Source organism: the organism of the source record quoted next, unplaced genomic scaffold, assembly GCF_019419815.1.
Source record: "Pyrus x bretschneideri cultivar Hongxiangsu unplaced genomic scaffold, Pyrus_bretschneideri_v1 Contig13, whole genome shotgun sequence".
Lineage (NCBI taxonomy): Eukaryota > Viridiplantae > Streptophyta > Magnoliopsida > Rosales > Rosaceae > Pyrus > Pyrus x bretschneideri.
Window position 1 is genome coordinate 273,691 of NW_025999424.1, and position 18,414 is coordinate 292,104.

The following is an 18,414-nucleotide window of genomic DNA, read 5'->3' on the forward strand; positions in this document are numbered from 1 at the left end:
TACCGAAACTATGGTGTAATCAACAGTTAAGTAAATTGCACATGTTTGCAGTTCATTACTTGATTGGATTATCCTAATTTCTTAAGCAAGGCTATTAAGAGATTCAACGATATCATAAATATATAAGTTGGACAAGTACAATATATGTCACAAGTTTCTACACTTGCCATTGCCTTTTATTGGCGCATGCAATCCGCTACCAAAATACAAAAGGTTCAAAAAACCGAGAGTCTGACCCATTTGGTCATTTCACTTAGGTGGTTACATATTTATTATGCTAATGCTGCACATATATTAGTTTATGCTAAAACTTAATAGAAGTCGTCAAGAGACAAGTTTTCAACAGATCCGAAACTCTCATGCAGAGACCCATTTCTGGAGTAGTTTGTCATCATTGATCCCCCGAAAAAATCAAGCAGCGAGTCGTTTGAGAAGGTGGTGGTGTCGTACACAAATGACATGCCCGCAGTCATATCCTCTTCCATTTTCGGCATGTAAAACGAACTTGAACTGAACTTGTTAGCCTCAGATTCCTGCATATAGCAGTCGTTCACCGCATTGTTCATACCATTTATGTCTCCGTATACATGATCTTGGTCATATGCCTTTCTTGCCTGAATAACCTGCCAATGCACGTACGGTCACGAACAATTTAAATTAGTATCTGTTTAAATAATGATCAAATCATCATGAACTGTATAATGATTTGTCACCCTACGTAATTCTGGTTGTGATTATCTTGGTAAACCATGATGTAATCTCCAAACTGTAAGCCATGTACATTAACAAAGTCACCTGAAAAAAAATTCAACATTAACAGACTGATAATTGAACATATATAATATATAACCAAATGTTTGATAAAAGGGAAAAGAGGGAGATATTTATACCAGTATTTTCAAGTACATACATTCGGCTGTTGTTATTAGGCCAAAACCTGATTAATTGGAAAAATAACAAAACATAGATTGATCTGCCATTAGAAATATCTTAAGAAATGACTTTTTCATGCATTCATAAATTGCTAGAAAATTGATCTGGGATTGAAAGGAATACAGAACTCGTTAAAGATATTGAGGAACTTCAAACCTGTACTTGAAGCTCCAAACATGCAGACCATCTATGTCATCCATGTTGATTGCCATTCCTTCCTTTGATTCGAGGGTAGGGAGATGAGCCTCGGCTGCTTTCTGCAATTAAGTAAACGATTCAGCATTGTCATATACATACATATGAACCTTTAGTATCTAAATTAGTCACCATGACACTATTCATAATCATATCATAGCCATTTACAAAAGCGATAAATATTGAGTAATTACCTTGGGGAGTATCATTCTTCTGAGAGGGCTCACATCACTATTCTTGAGCTCTTTTTGGAAAAGAAATCGCAGCCGTGTTGGATCAATTACCTGAAGCATCAAGATCCATTCATGATAACATTGAAATCAGACCAAGGCAAAAAAATATATGCATGAACAAACTTATCTTGAAACAGTAAGACAGCATATAAATATGCTCAAATTGCAACAACTGAAATAAGTGAAAAAGGTGCAATTTTTTCTATCATGTCATTTCTTGGACAACAAAATCAAATGAAGATTAGCATTAGCACAGTTAGGAACTTCAGAATCTACAATCCAAGCTAGATTAGGGATACTATATCAAATACGAATAAATCCAATGATGATTCACTCATCAAACATTACTATAACAAGTGAAATCGTCAATTCAAGGGTCTTTTAACTAAAAAAAAAGGTGAATTCATAAATCCAACGATTATTCAACTATACAATGTTCATATCAAATGCGACAAGTTATGTACTGTGGAGTATTCCCAACATCTATATTTTAGTGGAACATGATTTAAAGGGACTCATTTCGAACGTTAACACATACTTTAAAAAAGTGAACTCATAAATCCTACGGTTATTCAACTATACAATGTTCATATCGAATGCGACAAATTTGTCCTATGGAGTGTTCCCATAATCTATATCTAAGTGGAATGTGATTTACAGGGACTCATTTTGAACACATACTAAAAAAGGTGAACCCATCAATCCAACGGTTATTAATTTAATTATACAATGTTCATATCGAATGCGACAAATCTGACTATCAAGTGTACCTAGAATCTATATCAAAGTGGAACGGGATTTACGGGGACTCCTTTTGAACACATACAAATTAATTAGTAAAAGTTGCTCTATACGTCATGTAAGATGACATACATCGATCTATTAGTAGATTTATACAGTTGGTGCCCAACCTGATAATGCCATCGCATAGATTAAGTTCTTAAATATTAGAGGACCGATTCCATTGAACCAACAGCGTATACAAAGTAGTATAAAATTGGATAATAATTTAAAGAAGAAATTCCCCCAAGAAAAACATACAACTATGTATCTACATTGCCTTTGATTACTCATCCAAATCACAAGATTTACAAGGAAGCCGGAAACTCCATTTGAAAAAATTTGACACATCGATTAACTGTAAGTGGAAGGGTTATATATCAGTTATATCAGGCCAGTTGATCATGTGAAAGGTCAATCAAATCAATATAGTCCTTGTATCTCAAAATAACAATAATGTATCTCAAGATAACAACAACAACAACAACAACAATAATAATAAATGGAAGAAAATCAAAGAAAAAAAATACAAATTTACATACATCTGATGGAACAGTGTCAGATCACATGAACCGAAAAGTAAAACATCAGATTTCAACTATATAACAAAAGGGAGCATATAAATCGCAGAAAAATAATTAAATAAATAAGGAAAATATTCAATCAAATTTAACTGAAACAAAGAAGGGCAAATTTTGAAGAACAAATAAGCAACTAATACTAATATACGTGAGAGGTAGAGGGAATTAAGGAGGCTCACACGTCCAGGAGGGAGAGTGGAGGGCGGTGGTAGCACGTGCGAGCGGGTAGAGGAAGCAGCAGCTGCCGCGAAAGAAGGGAGGTCGTGAAAGTTGATGGTGGAGGATCGCCTCTGTCTGGTCATTCGTTTTTTCCTGAGGACACCGAAACTAGTCACAGCACGGACAAGGTCATGGATCGACCCGCTCCGATTCGACCCGTGAAAGGTACTCTTGTGATCCGCGTTATCCTTGTTCCCCTTGGCAGTGACAAGGCCGAGCTCAGCCCCAACACCTGCCCTCAAGCCAGAGGCCTCGGTTTTCTCACGAAGGCCTACAGCTGCTGCTGCCGCGGCTGTTTGGTCCATTAAACCAAAAGCAAAAGGGTTAAAAAGCAAAGGAAATTACTAGTACAGGTTGGACCTTGGATTTCAGAAACAGTGGCGGTGAAGGACGCTCGGCAATCGCGAAATGGGTGGGCTATCTCTTTGGAAAGAGACGAATATATATCTAGCTAGTGGGTGGTTGTGGAGGTGTGTGCAACTCCCAGCTTAATTTGCTACCTTTTTCTTAATTTTTATTTAATTTTTCTTATTTCTTTGCTATATTTGGCAAGGGTTTTTGGAGATTAAAGCTGCTGCTGCTACCCTTGATTTTCCAGTGACATTTGTGCAGCCTGCATTCAGTCATATCATGATTTTGCTCTCTTTTTCACATATTTTTAATTGTTTATGTGCAAATGGAGTTGTATGTATTAATAAGCGGTGGTATTTGGAAGAAAAAGTCATGTTTAGGGTTTAGCTATGGTGTTCGCAATTTACAAAAGAGGACCTCTTGTTCTGGGTCGGATGACAAATGTGCAATATGCGTTCATGGTTTTGTTTATTTTTATTTAAACCTAGCTAGCTAGTTAACTTAAATATCAAACCATGGTTAGTGTTGAGAAGTGTGGAGGGGATGGTGGGGGAGGGGGAGGAGGGGATAAGGTGGGTGGTGGTGGTAGTTGGAGAGTGGCCAACGGAGGAGTGACGGATGGACGGTGAAGACAGCAATGTTGGTCTGAGATGAACCTCCAGGTGTTGCAAAAGTTCTGACTCCCCATGCAACTGTGTAATCAATTCAATGGCATCTCTCTCTCTCCGCTCTCTTTCCCGACTTTCTCTCTTTCTCTTTCATATGATGAAAACCAGACTAGACACCCTCCTCTCTCTCTCTCTCTCTCTCTCTCTCTCTCCCGCGCAGAGGCGACCAAGAGAGTTTTTACGTGTGGTAGGGATGAAGGAGAGTTTCCGGTGTGATACTCATACCATGGACTACTGTACTTACTATTCACGCCAAGCATAGTGTATTAAAACGCACGGCTCAGATCGTTTTACTTCGCAAAATCTACGGCTATCTGATTAGGTGACCTACCTTGATCCTAATAAGTAGACCTCTGGGCTCCATCTGATTCCCAGATTTTACGCCACTTTATTTGATTCACATTTCTTTTTATTTATTACCACATCCGTTTCCACTTAAACTATTGATTTTTGTGTAGACATGAGCTAGAGGGGATGGACTTCCTTAAATCATTTTTAAAGGAGATGTCAAAATGTACACATTAATTATAACATTAAAAAAATACCAAACTAATATTCTCCAACTGAAGTGTCATATCCTATGTGACGATGACATAGATTGATAGCAAAAGAGGTTGCTATCAAATTTGACAATAGCTTCAAATGTTTTTTTATTAATTATTAAATGTATTTTTTAATTTTTAATTAGTTTAATCATTTATTATAATTAATGTTGAGTTGACCGATGCAATAATCCTGTTTTTTTTTTCTTTTCAATCAAGATGAACAGATTACTCATTAAACTTTAAATGTCATTTATTAAATTTTAATTAGTTTAATAATTTATTTTATAAAATAATAATTTAATTTGACATATCTCGGTTGAAGAACAAAAATTTTAAATATGTCAAAATGCCACATAAGCTGTCAAAATTTAAATTTTAAGTTCAAAATTTGATATCTCCTTTGAAGATGGTTTTATGTATTCGAATTTAAATTCTCTTCTTTATAATTTAAAATTTAATTATATGTAAAATATATTGAAAGTTTTGGAATATTATGGTTTAGACTTAGAGGTCCAAAAAAAATTTTACTCGTATTTTCAAAATTTGTAAAATTTATTATTTTAGTCGTGAAAGACTTAATTGCCTATATATCCAAAACAAAAATTGATACACCTTTTTTCAAAATTTCTCAAAGGCGCTTGTATGAAGAAAAAACTTTGGATAACATAGAACTCTAACTTGATTTAATGAGGTCTTATATTCGACTCACATTGAAGAAAGACGCAATTTGAACAAAACCTTGAGAGTTAAAAATAACTATAAAAATCATTAATGATTAAAATTAAAATGGTGATATAAGGAAAAAATATTGGCAATTAAAATGGTGACATAAAGAAAAAATATTGGCAATTAAAATGGTGACGTAAAGAAAAAATATTGGCACCATACACTGTATTGTAGACACCTTTCGTCTTTTTGCCGGTCATCACTCACTCCTCTTTTAACCTCAGCAAATATGCTTCCGCTGCCACTTGGACGCCATGCAAAATTGAGTCAAATGATTTTATTTTTTTTTTAATTTTTGGTCCGATAAATGAAATGATAAATTACAGCTCTTAAGTCTTAATTTAGGAGATAGTTGTCATTCAGTACTACGGTCTGATGATATTCCTCCTCACTTGAAAGTGAGAGTTCTTAGTTCGAATTTCGTGGATGACGAATTCGATACTAAAATTAGATTACTCATTGTGTGACTTAGCTGAACATCCTCTCCCTTTCGTATAAAAAATATTGATGCACTAAAAAAAAACTTAGGAGAGTTTTTATTGAATCCGGAATAAAATACGAGTAGTAGATTACATGTCATTATATAAGCAAAGGAAATTTTATTTTTTTAAGTAGTTAATTTTTAACAAAGGTATCTCACTACTAGTATAGTGACACGTGGTGCCCACTTCGAGTGCTAAGCACATTGAAAAATTTCTCTTTACTCATAGTCCTACACTCTCGAGTAAATAGTGACAGTAATTTCCGATTATGGCAATCCCAAGGTAACAATTGTATTAAGGAGAGTTTCTCAAACAAAACTATTAGAAGTTAGAAAAGTGAAATCCCTCCCAACGCATGGGGAGTGGGGGCAAAATCCACCATGTATGAACAAGAAACGCCCTATTCGAGCGAAGCACGGTGCAGACCTTTGATATAGAGAATGCCACATTACAACAAGAGCTGATGACAACGCAAGTTAAATCACAAGGTACACACTAACATACGTGATCATATATCCTAGACTCTAGTCCAGCTTCCACGACCCCTTTTACGGCTCACAAATGATGATTCAAGGCTCTAAGGCATCCCTCCATCTTCAGTTTTGCTAATCAATCCACCTTCAGCAACCTTTCTTCTTCGGCCTCCGCCTTCTTTGGTTGAGCGGGGAAGTATTTTATACCCACCAGATCACCAACCGTCCCGAAGACCTGAAAGAACCAAACCCCAAAACAATGTCAAGCCACAAACTCTCTCACATTGCAACTAATATTGCAACTGTGTTATAAGATGTTGCATATACTTGGAAATACATGAAGCCAGCGAATGGATGTCATATTGAACATGTTATACAAGAATTTACCTCCAAGGCTTTGATCAAGTCTTCCCTCGTATGAGACGCAGATATGCATATACGTGCCCTTGCCAACAGTAGCGGCGTTGCTGGAAATGCTACTGTCACAACAGCTACCTGTAACAGAACCATTCATTCAGCAGTAATTTAAATTGACCTAGAGGCAACAGAAAAATAAAACCATAAGAGGACAAATGTGGGGGAAGTATGGACGCACATTCTGCTTGAGGCACTCCCGTGAGAAGGCGGGAATTTTGGCTGGGTTGTAAAGCATAATTGGCATTACTGGAGAGTCGTTATCCCCCAAAACCTCAAAACCCATCTTTTGTAGTTCTGACCTGAAAAAGTTGCTATTCTCCCGTATCCGTGCAAGTTTTTGGGCACCTACAAGGAAACAAAAGCTCTTTCAGTCACCGTCATATAGAGAAGAAGCACTAAAGGCTAGAGATACTTGCACAATATCTACTAAACACAAGACATACCAAAGAAAACAGAGAAAAGAAAACCAAAGAGAAACTGAGGAGAAAGAAACAAGTATCTATCAGCACCTCTATTGGAACCATCCTCTCCAAGAAGGACCTTTATGGCACATATTATTTGTTGGGCAGCTGGTGGTGATATTGAAGTTGCATAAAGATGAGCAGGGCAAGTGTACTTCAAGTATTGGATAAGCTCCTGGACATAACATCATTGACCACGTTAAATTCAATACGGAGCTCATGAATTTTTTTTAATTACTCTGCAAAGACACACCACAATGTGAATAAAAGGATGGCACAAGAATCAAAGTGTTTGTTACGAAGAGAATATAAAAACTCAATACATGGTAATTTATCTATGGATCACATCAATGCATCGTGCAACGGAGAAGACCTTCTGCCAGAATCAAAAATTGCTTTTCAACTATGAGTTAGGTTGATCATCCATAAATGGCACTTAAGTAAAAGAAACTGACAGCCAGCCAGTCATATAGATAATGCTTAATTAAGTCTCTCCTATTTCAACGAATGCCTTTTCCACATTGAAAGTCTGGCTAGGTCACACCACGCACTGATTAACAAATTCGAAGTATAAGGAAAGTTCAAAAAACAAACCTTAGATCCTGCAATATAGCCACCACATGATCCAAATGATTTGGTAAATGTTCCCATCATGATATCTACATCAGCTGTATCGACTCCTAAGAGCTCACAAACACCTCTTCCTGTTTTCCCTACTGCTCCAATGCTGTGGGCCTCATCCAAATATGTATATGCCTAAGACAAGAAAGGAAGTTGCTGAGAATAAATACAAAAATATTCACTGTTCAGATAACAGTTTAGCAAGGTATTTCCCAATTTCATTAGAAAAGTAAAACAGTCCTTTGAAGGATAAAATATACTGCATATAATTAGGTGGCCAAACCACATTTATTGAAGTGAAAGCTACCAAGAAGGTGCAACCTTATATTTTTTGCAGATTGCTATAATCTCAGGAAGTTTGCAAAGCTCCCCTTCCATGCTGTATATCCCCTCCACAATGACGATTATCTTCTTCCAGGGTCTGCGGGTCCTAGGCTGCCCCTCTGCGATTTTTTCTCTCAAAACTTCCTCCAAGTGAGCAGGAGCTGTAAATAAAGCAACAGGTAGATATAACGGTGCAACCTCCAACCTGAGCTTCACATTTTTCTTTTAATTTTAATGAGTAAAACTCTATTCATGCTATCATCAACATCTCAGAAAAAAAAAAAAGAAGCAACATCTCGGAAATGTGTATCCGATCAACATCCCTTTCATTCAAGTAATCAATTAAATCCATACACATGAATTAACACAAGGACAAATAGCCAAAAACCTGATTATGAACTAATATTTCCTCAATGGCTTATCTTAGTGTAAAGAAAATATGATTCATTTAAAACCCTGAGACGTAGAATTTGATGCCCAAGTCAAAAGCTTCAACATCCCTTTCATTCAAGTAAGAAACTTACTATTGTGTTGGAAAACACAAACTCTAGCTCCAGATCCTCTTGCGCCGTTGACAATAGAGTTGTGGTTCAAAGAATCACTAACAATCAAGCCTCCCTGTAAAGTCAAATGGCACAAATTCAGATAAGGAATGCAAAGAAAAAGTTTAGAAGTCATAAATTTGAGAAAAGATGCAAACCTTCCCCATCAGGACAGGAAGGATAGCAGAGTTTGTGACATAACCCATTCCAAAAACTATTGCAGCAGGTTTCCCGACAAAATTTGCAACACACTCTTCCAGCTCATTATGCAAATTGGTGGTGCCTGATGATAGAAGCGTATCATGGTAAATTCATTTAGAAAAACAGTTCAAACAAATTTTCCTGCAAAGTAGTATTAGTATACCAACCACCATCAACTCTGCTGCTACAGGTACTGGGAGAATATTTTTTCAACGTCTCAATAGCGCGAGGCGTGCAGTACTCATCGGATGCAGCAAAGCCAAGGTAATTGTAAGATCCTAAGTTAAGGCATCGACTAGTTTTTTTCGTCAGCCTGCATTAGCCGAAATACAGAGTGAGGACATAAATCAAGAAAACATAACAACAGGATTCATGAAATTACAAAAATCGGAGGAGATTTGTAATCTTTACTTGAGTGTTTTGTTGAAGTCATTGGAGTAGCGTTCAACCACATCAAACCAAGCATCAGGAGCACTTGCAATAGGTCTATTGAAACAGTCCTGACCAGTCAAAACTTTAAAAAATTAACCAGCAATTATCAATAATAATGTTTACGGGACTCCATGGATTTCATGTTTAATTGCAGAAGCAGGTGCATCCACTTCATACAGCTCAAGAAATACAACGCAATCTTTCACCCCAAAAAAAAAAAATTATATATATATATATATTATATATAACGCAATCAAATCAACAACAAAATACCTGAATTCGAAGATAAAGCCGGCGAATATAGAAATCTTCAAGTCCTAAACAGATTGGAGCATAACCCTGCTTCTCGCAACAAAACAATCCTTTTTTTTTACGTAAAATTACAGGAAAAATTAAAAAAAATGGAAACAAAATTATGTCAAATGATTACGGAACCTGCAAATTGCTAGCACTCCACCAGTCGATGATTTTGCGGAAGAAATCTCTGACTTGGCCGAAAACGAATAGCAATCCATAGCTGAAGTACGTGGTTAACGCGGTTAAATAAGGGATCGCAATCATTTTTGCGGTGGGATGATCGTATGATCCGAAAGCTACGTCGTTTAAGCTGTGTGAAGCTTGGCGACGTGAATTGGATCGGAGAATCTGGGAGTTGCGGAGCTCTGAGCAGGAGTTTCTGAGGGTGTGCAGATCAGAGTTGTGGCGTAGATCCGGTATTTGAGTCGGGTTGACCCGTTGGATGGGTCAGACTCGGACGGAGGGAGAGGATGAGGGGCGATGGGAGCAGGATCGTCGTGTCTAGTCGTCCAATCTGTTTTTGGTGCCCCACTCTTTGGATTCAATTCAGTGACCGCGTTGGCGCTGGCGAAAATTCCGAGCCATGTCAAATTGTGAATATTTTACACTTTCCAGCTCATTTAGGAACGGCGGTCAACAATTTTCCCAGCAAATAATAAACAATGAATATTATTATGTGCAATTTTAGTGGGAAATGAAGCTGAATGCTTTACTATTTATGTGAAGAAAAAAAAAAGGGAAATCTCCATTTTCATTTAAAATAAATTGTTGCATTTGGTCTCGTTTATTTCACGTTAAATAACAATTTGTAACTTTTTTTAAAGACAACATTGTAACTGTTAATGTTACGATAATTTAATTCTAAAGTCGATAAAAAAGGCAATAAAATTAAGATTTATTGTACTGTTGTCATTTTCGACCAAACAACTATTATGTTAATCTTTGCGTATTGAATATGAAAAATAATTAGTTTCAGAGTGGATTTGGTACCACTAAGAACTCCACAAGACAATAGGAGAGGAAGAAATTTACCGACTACTGTTAAATTAATCTTTGAGTATTGAACATGAAACATAATAAGTTTTGGCATGGATTTAGTACCACTAAGAACTCCAAAAGACAATATATGAGGAAGAAACTTGTTTTTCCATTTCCTATAGCGGATGCGATTTAAATTTCTCTACAAATATAAATTAACATAATAAATGCAACAACAGTTTAGGAATACTTTTATTCGTTGTAACCGGAGGATATTAGGTAAAATTAAGAAATTCTAGGTATTTTAGAAAATTTAAATAAATAAATATTATGAAATTTGCTAACAAATAAAGCCCTAAAAAAATTAGGAGTTACTAAAACCGGGCGAAATTTCTTCGTGCCGCCAGGCGGCGGACCTCTCGTACGAATTGAGATCCCTCAAGGGCCTCAACTACTCCCTCTCTTCGTGGCGTTTTAAAACCCTAAAACTCACCATCCCAAGAGCTCCAATCTCTCTACCTGCTAACCTCTCACTAAAGCCAGTCCTTCTGCAGCTCACTCATGGCTGAAACTAAGGACCAAGGCGAACCCACATTTCCAGCGAAGCGCAAACCCGATCTCAGCTGCGGTGACCAGCCCGACTGCCCCAACAAAACCCAGAAGCTTGAAGTTCCCGATGACAGTCCGTCGGCTGCCGAAGCTAAAAGTCAAACCCCAGAAAATTTCAAAAACAATTCCTCCGCTGGCGAAGAGAAAACCTGTAAGTTTGAAGCCAATGCTGACCTTGAAGACGAAGACGAGGAGGAAGATTACGAAGAAGAAGAAGAAGAAGATGAAAAGTCTAATGGGAAGGCGGAGATGGATCGCAAGGGGAAGGGGATTATGAGAGATGACAAGGGCAAAGGGAAACTGGTAGAAGAAGATGACGACGACAGCGACGATGATTCGAGCGACGGCGGAAGCGAATTCGAAGACGGAGACAGCGATTTGTCGGATGATCCTCTTGCGGAGGTCGATTTGGATAACATTCTTCCTTCGAGGACTCGGAGACGGCAGGTGCAGCCTGGAGTTTACATTGCTAATGACAATGGAATGAAGAAGAAGAAGACGACAGTGATGACAGCGATGATTGAGTTGAGGAGGAAGGTCAGTAAAAATTGACATTATGTTTGGGAAAGTAGTATTAGTAGTAAGTGATTCGATGAGGCTATGCTAATTAGTTGCTGTATGCGAATACATTGCGGCCAAGGCTGTGAATATTTTATGTTACTCAATCCAAGTATCTTCCTTTTAGTCCTTATTGGATTTTATCATTTCGTCGGTATTTTCCTCCTTCAAGTTCAGTTTTGAAGCGTGTGTGCATGTGTTATACTTTAACATGGCAGAGTAGTGGCTACAAGCTGTAATTTTAGAAATCATGTGTGAAAACTTGACCAAAACTCGCTGTGAACTTTTTGTTAGGAAGACGAAAGTTTTGAGAGCAGAGCACAAACATGCCAAACTTTTGAAACAAAGAACTTTTCACTTATTTGTGGAAAGGTAATTCTCTTTGCGTTGACTGGGCTAAGCCTCAATGTATCCCCCTTTCTGAAGTTTTAGTGATTTCTCCCCAAGTCCCTATTGGGGATTTCCGGGTGTTTAGTCTTACTATTTCCACAGGCATCGTTAGGCTTTAAAGCTGGACTGTCTCGCTGAAGAGTTTGCCTTGGCTAAAAATAGCGAGCTCACTTCAAGGAGGAAAGGGGGAGAAGATTCAGTAACCCATAGCTCTAGTTAAGGAAGTGATTTATCAACTGGCCTTTAGAAGAACATCACTTGCCTATGCCAAAGTAGCAGTTCTGACGTAGGTTACTGGGTATGATGCTATGTGCGATTATGTGATGTGGTACAGGCCAAATCACATTGTAGTTCTGAAGTTTATATTCATACAAGTGGATAATCTGTCATAGGGTATCATGTCTATTATTATTGATTGATCCTTTTTCCCATCGCATGGAAAGACCATTACTTGGAATGGTCCACTGGAGCAGGGAGGACTGATTTTGATGTGATCCTAACCCGTAGCATTCTGTTTCATTTAAATCTACTTAATGTGGCCAAATCTTAGTCTTTATAATGTCTGTAGATTATGAATGGTGTTGCCTATGTGGTCATTCTGGATCTGGAAGACTTCAGTGTCGGTAATATACGCATTGGTTATACCTGCATAGGGAAATTTTGGTACTTATCTGCAAGGCTGGTGATTGTTTGCTACCTATCTTTATGAGGAATCGAGGACCAAGTTCTATTGTCCCCTATACGTGGTGCCACTCTGGAGACACGGTTTGTGACTACCTGTACTACATGTTTTCCGTTCTACGTTGGTTGTATAAATGTTGCTCTATTTCCTCTCCTCTTGCTTTGGCTGACACAACATATGGGGTTAACTGGAGATAACCATGTCTTAGATTTTACTGGTGGTTATGCACATATTTGTGGACCGGAGAGGTGCAACTTATACGGTCTATGCTGCCCCGCTTCGTCTATCTATGCAGGTGGTCTTTTCCTGTTTCTTTTCGTTTTTTCTTTTGGTCTGAGATGATTTTGTATTGAAATGATTTCCGTACAGTCATTTCCTTCTTTTGCACTCTCCTTTTGTTTTCATCCGTTGATTCTCTTTTGATTTATTCAGTATTAGAACTAAAAAGAAAAGAGGAGTGCAAGGGAGAAAAAATGGGTGTGGAAATCATTTTCGTATGTAGGAATGCCCCCAACTTGGGCTTTGGCCCATAAGTTGGGACCCTTTCACTTTGGTGGACAGAAAGCTGAAAAGGCCTAAAAGCAAGTCTTAATCTCCATATCAGGCCATTAGCTAGCGATCCGAAAAATCTGCACCTGGCTGGACCATCTGTCGTTCTGACAGACGTAATGAATTCAACTCCCACTCCATGGCCTAGCCGTTGTCAGCCGTAATTCTCCTTCTTCCTTTATCTTCCAAGAGGGGAAGGGAAGATGACATCATCATCATCATCATCATCATCAACGACCTAGCTAGCTATTAGCTAACAGTACCAACAGTTATGTGGTCCTTTGTGTCTCTCTCTTGTTGTCTTGTTATATGGATACTACGTAGTTTTGACTGGAGGCCAATACCACCACCACGACCACGACCACCCATTCATATTGTCTGGGTTTGCTTTGGATTACTTACTATCAAGGCACGGTGGTGGGGACAGATACTTGTAGCTTCTATATCACTTGCTTGGGATTGGGACCAGGTTTTCTAATTTACGCGACAATTATGCGTAGAGTACATTTGAGGACATCTTCTAGTTATATATGATATGCCTTGCCCCTCTCGTCTCAGTCGCTTTCAGCCTGCTTTCCACCAAACGTTCCGAAAAAAGGCGGTACCAGGACCACGTTGCACCTTCAATTCCATGCGTTATGATATCGCATGCCCTCTACCCTCTCTAACCCTTTCTAGCCCTCTCTACCCTCAATCTTTTTGTTCAAATTTCTTTCCTTGGATGCCAAAGTTTTGTACAACTATAGAGCACGCTACAGACACAGACACCCGATAATTTCTTATGTTTGGAAGCACGTATAGGGCACCAGACACAAGTGGTGCGTGGACCAAAATATAATGGTTTGATGTGTTGTGTGTGCGGTCTAATGGTCACAAGATACAGTCGTCTGCACTCAAGAATTTTTCCTAACACATACTCTCGTAATCAAACTTAATTACTCGATCTACAATAAACGAGTGTCATTTGAAACTTTGAAATATAAAAAATAAGCGATACTCTTATCGCCTTAACTAGGTAGTTGTCTAAGCTTGATGAACCTCACATGGCTGCAATACTAGTTAATGATTGAGAAAGCATATAGAGAGGAAGATGGAAATGATCATGAAGTGTGTTAAAAGTCATATATATAAGTTTGGTGCCTTTCACCTTCTTGAATCATGTATGATATATTATTGTCCTAGTCCTTGTAATTATAATTATAATTATATGGGAGTGGGGCTACCAATTATATTTAATTATGCCCCTTTTGGCCTAACCACTCCCTGCTTTCGAATGCAAATTACGATCCTCTGATTGGATGGTTGCATTAAACCAACGTCAGCCTTGTATTACGTATTAATTGTTATATGTTTTGTGGGAGGAGCAGTAGTAAGTACAGTTGTAGGCTAATGCCAGACAAACATTTACAGCCTAGAAACTACTCTGAATAATGTTATATAATCTATAGAATTTTAACGAAACATTCCTAGTGCTGTTCATTTTAACGAAAAATAACATTTTTACTCTAAAAAATCATTTCTAATACTATTCACTTACAACATATTTTTGTCATTTTAATTAAAATTCAAAGTTTTTAAGTCATTTTCATTAATTTTCCTTATAATCTATCTATACATTTCAGTTTATGAGGAAACTGAATTCTAAATGTCAGTACATGATTAGAAAAAAATAATTTCAAGTGCTCGTTCAATTATATAATAATATATAATTTTTTTATGTGGGTTAATAACGTACTGTGATATATTTATTATTTAGTAGGGAAGTGAATTTTTCATTCTCATTTCCTCTTTTGCACTTCTCGGTTTCTTTGTATCAACTCATTATGCTTTGGTTCTCTCAATTATAAAGCCAAATGATTTTTTTTCCTTTGAGAGGGCGTGAAGAAAAAGAGGTTGTGAAAATTACTATACTATTTGGTATTAGAAAAAACGATAATCTTATCATCATTGGTTATATTTTGATTCATTTAGATTTTTTAACTAAAATGGTCCATGATATTAACATAACTCCTCATTTTGATTCATGAGATTTAAAATTGATAGAGCTGGTCCCTTAGTTTGTCTACCACCAATCATTTTGGTCATTCTGGAAAAAATCTTGGTACAACAAAATAGTTGTAAAGAGATTTTTCAATGTATCAGGAACTCGATCTGGTACACCAAATGTAATCAATTGGTTGGAAACTTGATGGTATTATTTCCACTAATAGAGAGAGGATGAGTTTAGTCTCACAATGAGCTAACAATAATATGGTTCAAATTCGCTTTTGACAAAAATCGAACCTAAGATCTCTCACTTACAAGTGAAGATGAATACCGCTAGTTAGTTGTATTACCTGGCAATTTCAAGTAATTGTATTATGACATTTGATATACAGAACCGTGTCTCTACATTGAAAAATTTCTTAGAGTTGTGATCCATCTTAGGATATTGACCAATGAACTAGCTATACGTGGCGGCCAGGAAGTTGTCAATGCCAAAAGCAAAGGGATAACAAGTCACAAAAGAGTATGCCCACCACCACATGGCCATATAAAGCTCCTCATTTATCCCTATCGAAATTCCTAATCATCTTTTGCTTTGTGGCTTGCCTTCTTTCTTTGTAGCTCACTTGGAAAAATTCAACGCAAGCAGATAAAATTTGGAAAACAAAGCACTAACACGCAACAGCACATCATCATTTGGCGTCAACATTTGACCTTCACTGTTCACACTGCAGACATTCATAAATAATTAAAACAATCATTGGAGATTTTCTATATATATATATATATATATTTATATATTTCTCAAGTACAAACATTTCTCCCACCTTTACTGTTCACAGTTCATAACTGATATTTTTTGCATAATTTTTTATAATGATGTCAATAAAATTGACGTTAAAATGTAAAATGTTAGAGAGTTCATAGACAATCTCATTTTAAAAGAATCTCCTCAACATTTCTCTTATTCCACTACACTAGCTTAGCTTCCATAATTGTCACCCTAAAGATACCTATTCCTATGGTACCATTAGCTAGGTACATAGTCCCATAGTCCCAAAGACATTCAACAACGAACAAGCTCATGGTATTTAGTCCCATAAATTCATCATTAATTTATAAAAAATAAATTGATTGGCTTTCGTTGAATCATTTTAATACTTCATAGCATGAGCTGTATTATAAAATTTTTGTTAAATGACCGACGCTTGTATTATAAAATTTTTGTTAAATGACCGACGCTTGAGAAGTAAAGAGTCTAACAAATAAGAAAATGTTCTTAACCACTTAAACTCGTAAATTTTTTAAGCAATGTTTGGAGTATCAATTAACAATAGTTTTCGGTCAAGAAAACAAATGAAACAACAAAATCAATAAAAGAAAATGAATTATTCATTTTAGATTTTGTAGTCCTTAAGCATGACACGTTTGGAATATTGGAAACTTCTATACGTGTAGTTGAGGGGTGAGACTTACGAGCATATGATTTGGGAAAGGTTATGGCAAATTACAATACGTAATTGCATCTAATTTTATTACGTTTTATTTCAAGAACAAGTAAACATGCACGTTTGATTAGAAAATGAAAGGGCATTCGTGCCCTTGGAGCACTTCTACCAGGGGTGGGATAGGCTAGCACATAGCCAAAAAAATGATCCGACACCTAGGAAAGTTTGTCCAGCCCAGCAGATTGCCTGGCACTCAGCCCAAGCTGGTCTCCAGGCTAGCCCAAAATTGATAGACCTTGGGACCGGCCCATCTGACGCCAACGTGGTGTCAAAGGGCAAGGAGCCACAGAGGGAGAAGGAGGGAGAGGAGCTCATCGCTGCGTCGATCTTTTGTACAACGGGAAGCTCCTGATGCAAAGCGACTTGGACATGGTTTCCGCAAGACTCGATATTCATGCAAGAAACCTATTAGAGGTTTACAACGCCGACGTTTTGACACGGCAGTTCACGATTGTCATTTCGAGGCCCAGCAACGGAGCTTGCAGAGACGACATGAGGTTGTCTGCAAGGATTGTTTCTGTTATTTCTGGGTTTCGTTTGTACAAGGTTGTTCTAATAGCAGCCTGGATTATCGCGTCGTTGATTCGGGTTTTGGATGTGGGAGTGAGGTTGGGAAAGAAGAAGCTACAAAGAGCTTACAGAGATTAAAGTCAGAAATAAAAATAAAATAATTATTTTAATAAAATTGACTAGGCTATTTTTTGTTAGGGGTGAAGATACTTTGGTCTATTACTGTTCACTGAGTGGATAAATGGGCTAGATGTTGGTGCATTTTTTTAGGGGTGAAATTGTTCTTAAAGCTAATCAAAGGGACTCCTCATACCTTTGTAAATCAAGAGGGATATGAGACTTTTTGTATCACCTGTCAAATTTAGCAACTAAACATACTATAGAGAGACTATGATGACTTTAGCAACTAAACATGCTGTAGAGAGACGATGATGAGAAAAATTTCGGTAAAAATATCATTCTTACATTGAATGGAACTACTGTGACATGAAGTCGAGCATAATCAAAATTTAATCACGTGGACATCTTTTGTGAGAAGTAAGAAGTATCCAAATAATGTAAGACAAATTAATGAAAAAAATTTGAAAACTTTGAGTTTTAACGATAAAAACAAAATAAATGATAAAGTAAATAATAATAGATTAATTTTTTTAGTATAAAAATATAATTTTTTATTAAAATAAATAATACCAAAAACTTTTGGTTAAAGTTTTCAATAATGTAACTTGGACATCTTTTCCAGGTTTGTCTCTAAATTTCAAAATTTTACCGGTTTTGATATCTTGACTGAAAACTACCTACCGCCAACTCTTGTACGGTCCCAGACACTAGCAAGCAAGTGATACAACCAATTACGTCGTGCACCATAACACACTGAATCATATCACCGTGTAAATATGCAATTGTGATTGCGGAATTGGGGAAGAAATTCTACGCTACGCGGGAGAGTATGTAAGTTCAATACTCGCTCCCGCCATTGCACACGAGCGAGACAAGGATGAAACGATGCACCTCACATGGGGATGTCGCATCCGGAGGGAGCGAGTTTAACATACTCGCACGAGGACAAATGAGGTGAGCGAGCAATCTTTATCCATGACCTGGCATTTTGGTAATTTAACGTCTCAAAGGAATATGATTTTTCCTTTCATTGACAGTCCATC

The 18,414-nt window shown here is 37.2% G+C and overlaps 3 protein-coding genes across 7 annotated transcripts; 1 reads left to right on the top strand and 2 right to left on the bottom strand.

Moving 5' to 3' along the window:
• Positions 1-311: 311 nt before the first annotated feature.
• LOC103966619 (B3 domain-containing transcription factor FUS3-like) lies at positions 312-3,246 on the bottom strand. The gene is made up of 6 exons (XM_009379804.3): positions 2,902-3,246; positions 1,323-1,412; positions 1,090-1,190; positions 891-937; positions 719-795; positions 312-623 (listed from the first exon to the last, which is right to left on the bottom strand). Exons 1-6 carry the CDS (start codon positions 3,244-3,246, stop codon positions 312-314), a joined length of 972 nt encoding a protein of 323 aa, XP_009378079.2.
• A 2,733-nt stretch (positions 3,247-5,979) lies between these two features.
• Positions 5,980-9,988, bottom strand: LOC103966579 (long chain base biosynthesis protein 2a). The gene is made up of 12 exons (XM_009379751.3): positions 9,620-9,988; positions 9,458-9,523; positions 9,164-9,252; positions 8,920-9,065; positions 8,710-8,834; positions 8,534-8,627; positions 8,007-8,170; positions 7,659-7,820; positions 7,113-7,239; positions 6,782-6,948; positions 6,574-6,681; positions 5,980-6,421 (listed from the first exon to the last, which is right to left on the bottom strand). Exons 1-12 carry the CDS (start codon positions 9,743-9,745, stop codon positions 6,323-6,325), a joined length of 1,473 nt encoding a protein of 490 aa, XP_009378026.2. The 5' UTR covers positions 9,746-9,988; the 3' UTR covers positions 5,980-6,322.
• Positions 9,989-10,769: 781 nt separating this feature from the next.
• Positions 10,770-13,796, top strand: LOC103966577 (transcription initiation factor TFIID subunit 11). Of its 5 annotated transcripts, none has more exons than XM_048578792.1 (3): positions 10,776-11,605; positions 11,921-11,998; positions 12,119-12,511. In XM_048578792.1, exons 1-3 carry the CDS (start codon positions 11,021-11,023, stop codon positions 12,152-12,154), a joined length of 699 nt encoding a protein of 232 aa, XP_048434749.1. In that variant the 5' UTR covers positions 10,776-11,020; the 3' UTR covers positions 12,155-12,511. The 5 variants fall into 5 exon arrangements, with proteins under 5 accessions (XP_048434747.1, XP_048434748.1, XP_048434749.1 ...); XM_048578793.1 differs by having other exon boundaries at positions 10,781-11,605; positions 11,925-11,998; positions 12,119-12,143; XM_048578790.1 differs by lacking the exons at positions 11,921-11,998; positions 12,119-12,511 and adding an exon at positions 12,585-13,796 and having other exon boundaries at positions 10,770-11,605.
• The last annotated feature ends 4,618 nt before the right edge of the window (positions 13,797-18,414 follow it).

What these genes read in the sequence shown, in the direction of transcription:
- LOC103966619 (XM_009379804.3), bottom strand. Translation starts at nt 3,246, where the DNA reads ATGGACCAAACAGCCGCGGCAGCAGCAGCTGTAGGCCTTCGTGAGAAA. An exon ending in CCACTCTCCCTCCTGGACGT is followed by an intron (nt 1,413 to 2,901) that starts GTGAGCCTCCTT and finishes TTGATGCTTCAG; the next exon opens with GTAATTGATCCAACACGGCT. An exon ending in GTTTGGAGCTTCAAGTACAG is followed by an intron (nt 938 to 1,089) that starts GTTTGAAGTTCC and finishes CCAATTAATCAG; the next exon opens with GTTTTGGCCTAATAACAACA.
- LOC103966579 (XM_009379751.3), bottom strand. Translation starts at nt 9,745, where the DNA reads ATGATTGCGATCCCTTATTTAACCGCGTTAACCACGTACTTCAGCTAT. An exon ending in TTGTGTTTTCCAACACAATA is followed by an intron (nt 8,171 to 8,533) that starts GTAAGTTTCTTA and finishes CTTTATTTACAG; the next exon opens with CTCCTGCTCACTTGGAGGAA. An exon ending in CAATCTGCAAAAAATATAAG is followed by an intron (nt 7,821 to 8,006) that starts GTTGCACCTTCT and finishes TTCTTGTCTTAG; the next exon opens with GCATATACATATTTGGATGA.
- LOC103966577 (XM_048578790.1), top strand. Translation starts at nt 11,021, where the DNA reads ATGGCTGAAACTAAGGACCAAGGCGAACCCACATTTCCAGCGAAGCGC. An exon ending in TGATTGAGTTGAGGAGGAAG is followed by an intron (nt 11,606 to 12,584) that starts GTCAGTAAAAAT and finishes TAATGTCTGTAG; the next exon opens with ATTATGAATGGTGTTGCCTA.